Source organism: Myotis davidii, unplaced genomic scaffold (assembly GCF_000327345.1).
Source record: "Myotis davidii unplaced genomic scaffold, ASM32734v1 scaffold1663, whole genome shotgun sequence".
Taxonomy (NCBI): domain Eukaryota; kingdom Metazoa; phylum Chordata; class Mammalia; order Chiroptera; family Vespertilionidae; genus Myotis; species Myotis davidii.
The window spans coordinates 79754-88438 of record NW_006293910.1 but is presented as its reverse complement, the minus strand read 5'-3'; the positions used below and the strand labels follow the sequence as shown (position 1 = coordinate 88438).

Here is an 8685-nt window from a genome sequence, read left to right as displayed (position 1 = left end):
TGACCTTAATGGCGGAACGACCAGGAATGACCAATTGCTATGACGTGCACTGACCACTAGGGGGAAGATGCTCAATGCAGAAGCTTCCCCCTGGTGATCAGTGAGTTTCCACAGGGGGAGCGCCACTCAGCCAGAAGCCAGCTCATGGCTGGCCAGCGCAGTGGTGATGGCAGGATCCTCTCCCACCTATGTGGTAGATCTAAGGATGTCTGACTAACAGCTTAGACCTGCTCCCTGTGGAAGAGGCCCTAAGCCATTAGTCTGACATCCCCCGAGGACTTCTGGGCTGCCAGAGGCCCATTCCCCTGGGGAGTGGGCTTAAGCTGGTAGGTGGAAATCCCCTGAGGGGTTCCAGATTGCGAGAGGGTGCAGATCGGGCTGAGGGACCCCCCCCCCCATGCATGAATTTTCATGCACAAGGCCTCTAGTATAGTTATAATAGTAGCACAGTGACAATTAGGCTAAGCATAGTTTACTAATTATTTGATAATTCAGAAAACATTTTAGCATGTTGCTATGAATCAGGAGGAAATTTTGTAACATAAAATAGTTGTGTGGGTGGAAGTGGACCTGGGAAAATTTTGCATGTTGGTGCCAGTATGGATAAAAATGTGGAAGTCCTTTAGATAGCTCTGTGGAAAGCATATTATAAATTAATTAGAGGCCTGATGCACAAAATTCTTGCAAGGAACTAGGCCCCTGCCGCCATGGGGGCCAAAGCAGAGACAGCTGCGGCAGCAGACAGGGTCCTCTGCCGCCTCTGCCTCGGCCCTCACCCAGTGCAGTGGTTGCCTTTGTCTTGACCTCCACCACCATGGCTTCTTCCAGAAGGTCATCCAGAAGGACGTCTGGTCTAACTAGCATATTATGCTTTTATTATTATATATTGAAAATGCACTGAATTATAGAATTAAAGTATGAAATATGTATACCATATACCATTGCAATTACAGGAATCATTAGACGTGAGGTTCTTAGCAAGCTAATAGGGCCTATTATCTCAAACTAGAGGTCTGGCGCACAAAATTCATGCACAGGTGGGGGATGTCCCTCAGCCCAGCCTGTGCCCTCTCACAATTCTGGACCCTTTGGGTAGGGTTCCTAGGCCTGGCTGGTGATCAGGGCCTATCAGGGCTTTCCTTCCCCCAACTGCTGGAAACTGGCCCCGCCCCTGTCACTGCCACTGCTTGCCATCTGTGTGATGCTGCCCCCTCTGCCACTGCCATTGGTCACTTCCCTCTGTGGATGACAGGTGTGGGTGTGATCGCTTGGCTGGCATGGGCATCCCTCTGTGGGGTGATCATGGGGCGATGGCGAGGCCCCCCGACCAATCGCATTACATGAGCCTTGGTTGGCCTGGTGCCAGTGTATGTATAGTGTGGTCATTTGGAAGGTCGTTCAGATGGCCATTCTGTTGTTTGGTCGATTTGCATATTATGCTTTTATTATTATAGATATGTATAACTAGAAATAATATGAGACCAAACTGCTACAATTTTATTAAGTTGATGTTTTAAACATGGAGTTACACATAATTATTCTTAAAATTCTTAATTCAGATTTGAATTTGAGATAACGCATTCCATCCCATCCTACATCCCTCCTTCCTTTTCCTTAACCAACATATATTTAGCTCCTATTACATAAAAGACAAGGTCTATTGAAATTTCATTTGAACATAAATACTAGATAATAATACATGAATGACAAAAATAGTCTTAAGTCCACAGTTCCTGGAAGCCCTGGACGTCACAATGAATTCATAGGAGCACTTGCAGGGCATTTTGTATTTTTTAGGGAAACAACAATATCTGTGAAGCTACCACACAAACTCTTAGCTGGAGTTAGTTTTAAGTTTCAACATTAGGTAGCACTGTATTCTTGACATCTTAACTTTGTGAAAAACAAATCACAACAAAAAAAACAAGTACTGCATTAATGTTTAATGTGGAAAAGGAAATGCAGGTGGTGGCATCAGATAGGACTTCCAGGATTAAAAAGCTGTGAAATGCCCAACAGGTGCACATCCATTTAGCAACTGTGGTTATTTGAAAAATAAAATAAAAATATTATTTTCCTTTCAATGTGTAGTATATTTTCAAACATCTATGAAGTTGTTAACACTTAAATATTAATTAAGGTATTTAGACCTAAGTACTTAATAAATAGAATTTTAGGTGTTTCTCTTTGGCCAGGGGCACCATGAAAATAATTCTTGAGACATTAAGGGCAGCATGAATTGAAAAAATTTGGGAACCTCTGCTTTAACTGGTGATCATTTTAGAAACTCATTAGCCTTATCATACTTTTACAAATACAGCCAGTTTTCATTATTTTTCAGATAAATACATTGAACCTTGAGAGTTTGATAAATTACACAGTTTATGCTGATTTACTCCCTCAGACTGTCCTATATAATAAAAGCATAGAATGCAAATTGTCCCCTCGACTGGGACTTCATCCAGGAATTCATCTGGGGGAAGGGAGGGAGGCCCTGGCTGGTGGTGGCGGCAGTGGTGGCAGGTGACGAAGGGAAGGGACGGAGTTCCAGCCAGCAGCTGGCAGCCGGCAGCCGCTAGCGACCCTACCAGTGCATGAAGTTTGTGCACTGGGTCTCTAGTTCTTGTATATCTTCTGAATTCATATAATTTCCCATTTGTTTGCTTTGTAAATCATCAGAGAAATATGAGTTGTATGGGAATAGACTATGCATGTGGGCACACTGTTTGTGGAGCCATCTACACTAATAAAAGAGAAACATGGTAATTGGCATACGACCGCTACCCTTCCCATTGACTAATCAGCGAGATATGCAAATTAACTGGCAGCCAAGATGGCGGCCGGCAGCCAGGCAGCTGATGAGAACAGGGAGGCTTGCTTGCTTCAGTGACGGAGGACTCCAACGTTCCCAGCGGGGCTTCAGCCAGCCAGACCACAACATTGTATCAAATACTGACTGTAAACAAAGGCCAGAAACCTGTTTTCAGCAGCGAGGCCTCAGAGCTATAGCTGGCCCAGAATAAAAAAAAAAAAAAAGAAAGAAAAAAACGAGCGGTTGGGAGCTTCAGTCCCAGCCTGAAAACAGCCCTCAGCCCCTCACCCAGATTGGCCAGGCCCCCCAGTGGGGACCCCCACCCTGATCCAGGACACCCTTCAGGGCAAACCAGCCGGCACCCACCCGTGCACCAGGCTTCTACCCTATATAGTAAAAGGGTAATATGCCTCCCGGCACCGGGATCAGCATGACAGGAGGCAGCGCCCAAACCCCCTGATCGCCCTGCGGCTATGTGTGAGACAGGGGGCGGGGCCCCAACCCCTCCGCCCGCCACGGGCCCTGCTCTGTGTGTGACAGGGTAGAGCCATAACCTCCCCATCTGCCCTGCCCTGAGTGTCACAGTGGCGGTGCCCCAACTCCCCTATCGGCCCTACTCTGTGAGTGAAAGCGGGGAGCGCCCCCACCCCCTGATGGGCCCTGCTCTGTGCGTGACAGGGTATGGAGGCCCAACCCCCCTGATGGGTCCTGCTCTATGCATGACAGGGGGTGGCACCGCCACCTCCCCATCAACCCTGCCTTGAGTGTGACAGGGGGCGGTGTCCCAACCCCCCAATCGGCCCTACCCTGAGCGTGACTGAGGGTGGCATCGCAACCTCCCAATCTGCCCTGCTCTGTGCATGACAGGGGAAGGCGCCCCAACTCCCCAATCGGCCCTGCTCTGAGCCCAACCAGGGGCTGCACCTAGGGATTGGGCCTGCCCTCTGCCACCCGGGAGCAGGCCTAAGCCAGCAGGTCGTTATCTCCTGAGGGGTCCCAGACTGCGAGAGGGCACAGGCCGGGCTGAGGGACCCTCCCTTCCCCCAAGTGCACAAATTTTTGTGCACCGGGCCTCTAGTTATTATATAAGGTTTAAGTCAAATACCTATTAGGTAATATCAGACTATTGGGCTTCTTAGCATGGAGTAGATTTTCTATGTTGTTTACAAGATATTTTGACTTATTTTGAATGTAGGTTCACATTTTTGGTATTGTTAACTTGTAAAATACCCATTTGAAACCATATTATTCAAATAGGTGCTTTCATATTGTTTATCCTGAGTAATTACATATCTGCTCTATTATAGAATTTTTAATATTACTAATATCTATTATTGAAATATTTTAAAAATTTATCTAAGAGGGATAAACCATAGATATTTTAAATTATTTAAACATTTTATTATTTATTCTAAATTATTTTAAATGTATTAGTTGATATTGAATTTTTAAAGTAATGAGTTAAAAGAGCTTATGTTTGTTATGGTTTACTTAATTGTTAGGAGGATATCACTGGCCACTCCTCGACAACTTTATAAATCTTCCAACATGACTCAGCGATGGCAAAGACGGGAAATTTCAAACTTTGAGTATTTGATGTTTCTTAATACAATAGCAGGTAAGACATCTCATTCTTTAATCTCATAATCTGTTTATATTCATCAAAATCATGGGTAATGTGACTTTATGGAATACGTTTTCCTCTTTGGAATTCAAATGCAGCATTAGACTAAATATTGAAGCACTCACATGAAATGTTATCCGAAATTATACAAGCCAGTACCAAGGTTTTAGATGCATTTATTGTTGAAGAAGCTTTTCCCTGCTGTCCTCTGCTATTTTCTTTGCTGACAGATTTGTCTGAAGCTTTATTAGAGTCAACAAACCATTGCCAGAGAGTGACTGGAAATAATAATGGGAAGATGTAATTTCACTGTTTTGTCATTTTCAGCAATAGTAGATACACAGGAGAATAACAACAGGATTCTTCCTAGTACAGATGTCATCTGGATTATGACATGATAGGGTCACAGCATTTTTTTTTTATTTTACTTAAAATCTTCAAATAAAAATATAAAATCAGATTACATTTCTAAATGATGAGTGACTGCCATCAACCTTGGTAGTACCATGCTTATAAATTAAAAGAGGGTAGTGGTTCTATTTTCTGCTAAATCAGTGGTTGTCAGTGGTTAAACATCTCTATGAGATTTAAGTACCTTTTTCTTTTTTTAAAAAAAATATATTTTATTGATTTTTTTACAGAGAGAAAGGGAGAGGGATTGAGAGTTAGAAACATCAATGAGAGAGAAACATCAATCAGCTGCCTCCTGCACACCCCTCACTGGGGATGTGCCCACAACCAAGGTACATGCCCTTGACCAGAATCAAACCTGGGACTCCTCATTCCACAGGCCAATGCTCTATCCACTGAGCCAAACTGGTTAGGACAGTACCTCTTTCTTTTTTCCTAAAGTTAAGCCTCAAAAAGCCCTTATTCAGGTTGAATTACAGTTTACTTTTGTACATCAGGTGCTACCAAACTTTTTGCAATCAAATGAATTTAAATAATTACATTATTATTGTTCTGTTATAAATGCATGGTCAGAACCATGCATATAGAGCTGTGTTCTCCGAATTACCACTTAAAAGGATTACTGTGTATTATTATTCTTTACTTGAGGCCTGGTGAACAAAAATTTGTGCACTGGGGGGGTTGAGGGGGGAGTGTCCCTCAGCCGGACCTGTGCCCTCTTATAGTCTGGGACCCCTTGGGAGATAACCACCTGCTGGCTTAGGCCAGCTCCCTGGGTGGCAGATGGCAGGACCAGATCCCGCTCTGGGTTGCAGATGGCAGGCCCTCTGCCGTGCCGCCCTGCCCCGCTGCCTACCGAACAGGCAGACCTAGCAGGCGGTGGGACTGGGTGGGGCACGGGGCAGGTGGAACATGATCCACCGTGCCCTGCCGCCTGCCAGGCTGCACACACAGATGGCAGGCCCAGTGGGCGGTGGTGTGGGGCGGGCCGCTGGGCCATGCACACGGACTGCAGGCCCTGCCAGCCACCAGTTGTGCACACAGACTGTAGGCCCCTTCGGCTGCTGGGCCACACCCATGACTGCAGGCCCGGTGGGTGGCAGGGCGGGGCGAGACATGGTGGATGGCGATTCTTCCGCCCTGCCCTGCCGCCCGCTGGGTTGCGCATGTGGACAGCAGGCCCAGCAGGCGGTGGATGGTGGCAGGGTGGGCAGATCACACAGTCCCGCCCTGCCTGCAGTATGCAAATTAGTCACCATCTTTGTTGGCAGTTGATTTGCATATCACACTGATTAGCCAGTGGGTGTGTAGCGAAGGTACAGTCAATTACCATGTTTGTCTATTATTAGATAGGATAAATCTATCATCTATATGTGAATATAAATACTAAAGGTATATATTGAATATGAATGATAGATATGTATTAAATAGATAAGCAAAAGTACTCAATTTGTCAACCAAAAGGGATAAAGAAGTTTGAAATGTTTTGCATTCTAATAATTTAATAAATATTGTAATGTTTACAATAAGATACTAGTGGTAGAGCCAAAGGATTATTTTATTAAACATATTAAATTTCATTGTATATTTCATATACACATGCCCATTATATACATGTCTTCTGATATCTTCATGATATATTATCTATATATGTATTCATATATTAGTTCACATAATATATCTTAAACCTATTTACTAGTTCAAAGATAAAAAGAAAGTGTTACGCTAGTTATTAGCACATATTATTTACATATATAGATAGAATAAACTTAAATATCCAAAATGTAAAGAACTTAATTTCATTAGCATTTTTAGGTATACAGCATGATGTAATAGAGAGCATAAGCTTCAATGCCAAAGGAAAGAGGGGTAGAATTTCAGAGCTACCAACTTTTGTGTATTATGGGTGGGACTTCAAGGTTTATCTTCGACTTTTAATCTTTCAGTAGTCATATTTATTATGTTTGCATCTATTGTAATAAGTGATATGTTTGATCTTTTATCATCATCTTGTTTTTTTAAAAATATTTTATTGATTTTTTTTACAGAGAGGAAGGGAGAGAGATAGAGAGTTAGAAACATCGATGAGAGAGAAACATCGATCAGCTGCCTCCTGCACATCCCCCACTGGGGATGTGCGCGCAACCCAGGTACATGCCCCTGACCGGAATCGAACCCGGGGCCCTTGAGTCCGCAGGCCGACCGCCTATCCACTGAGCCAAACCGGTTTCGGCATCTTGTTTTTAATGTTTTCTTGCCCTTTTTTGCCCATTTTTTTAGTGACTTAGAATGTAGGCATCTTATAATTAATTATCCTAGAGATATGTTTAAATTTTTTAAAACCCTTTAAAATATATTTCATTTTTTAATTAAAAAATTAGTCAACATTTTAAATCACTCTATCTAAGATAAAAATTTTAACTCAATTTCCTTCTCATTCATTGCTTATTTTTTTCAATATTATTTACTACCCAGAATCCATGTTATTATTAAACTCTTGTTTACTAAAGTTCATATATTTTTCCATAAAGAAGGACTTCAGACTATCAAAATGTTCTTGTCAGCTACATGGATCTTTACCTGACTTTTCAGCATAAAGTGCTTCTTCCATTCTTCAGCAGTTATTTTTCCATATTCCTTGTGTTAGGATTTTTGTTACCTATTCTTGAAAGATCTATCAAGATTCATTGTCTACCTTATGTCTTAGATGAGCTTATGATTTTTTTCATTGGCTGTGCTAGCTATTTGTAACTGTTGGATAAAACTGGACAGAGTAATAAATATCATGCCCAACTCAGTTTCCAGTTGAACTGGCATTTTTATTAAATAATTCTGCTATTCTAAGATGGGATTCTCTCTATCTCTCTAGATGGGATGTTATCTAGTTTACTGCTAAAGGACTCTTCTAGATTCCATCCCTTCCCACTACATTTTACCGGTGTCAGATATATTTCTCACAATATGGTACAGTACCACACCTATAACCACCATTCACTTCATTCTCTGTCCAGCTCTAGAAATATTGTGGTTTGAATAGAGATAACACTGTGATCCCTTCTGTAGCTGCACCTGAGTAGTATAGACTTTTTTTCTGGTTGGTAAGGTCTTTGGGTTTTAAGCCAGAGCATGATCATGAGGGAAATTTAAGTGTCTTCTTAATCTCTTTTGAATCATTGGATCTGTTTTATTTGATGACAAAAAATTTATAGGCTACTGAATTATTTTTAAAGAATATGTTGGGCATTTTCTTTACAATAATTATAACTAAACATTAAAGCCTGTCTATTGTATAGAGGGAGTTAAGATGAAGTATAAAATAGCTATAGGAACTCTGAGCACTTACAACTTGGTGGGAAATGAAGTGAACATAAATAAGAGAGCATTTTAAGACAGCTGTATTAAGTATTGAAAAGCATTATAAAGAGTAAGTACTACAAAAGCTAAGCAGAGTGGAGGAATTTAAAAAAATGTGTTTGGGGAGAAAAAAGGCAGAGCTTTACAAATTTCTGCCAACTGAATATGTGCGAGGCATTCAATGGACATGAATATCACATTTTGGCTAAAAACAAAGAATAATGGGAGATAATATCTATCTATCTATATAAAAGCCTAGCGACAGAACAGCAGAACGACCCGAATGACTGGTGGCTATGACATGCACTGTGACAGCCAACCAGCCTGATATGGGTCCCGATCAGACCCCCCCACAGCTGGCCTGGCCCCCGATCGGCCCCCTAACTCCCCGATCAGGGGTGGCTGGAAGGCCAACCACCTGCTGCCCCTCCCCCTGTCTGCCTCGCCCCTAATATGCCCCCATTAGGGTGGGCTGGCTGTATCT

At 42.5% G+C, this 8685-nt stretch overlaps 1 protein-coding gene across 1 annotated transcript in view; it reads left to right on the top strand.

The window, feature by feature from the left end:
- LOC102752968 (neurobeachin-like) overlaps positions 1–8685 on the top strand; it is a gene marked incomplete at its 3' end in the record, with an annotated part of 248705 nt that overhangs the window by 180642 nt on the left and 59378 nt on the right. The window contains exon 6 of the mRNA XM_006767789.1: positions 4315–4430. Within this exon, the coding sequence (XP_006767852.1) occupies positions 4315–4430 (116 nt within the window). The remainder of the gene's footprint in view (positions 1–4314; positions 4431–8685) is intronic.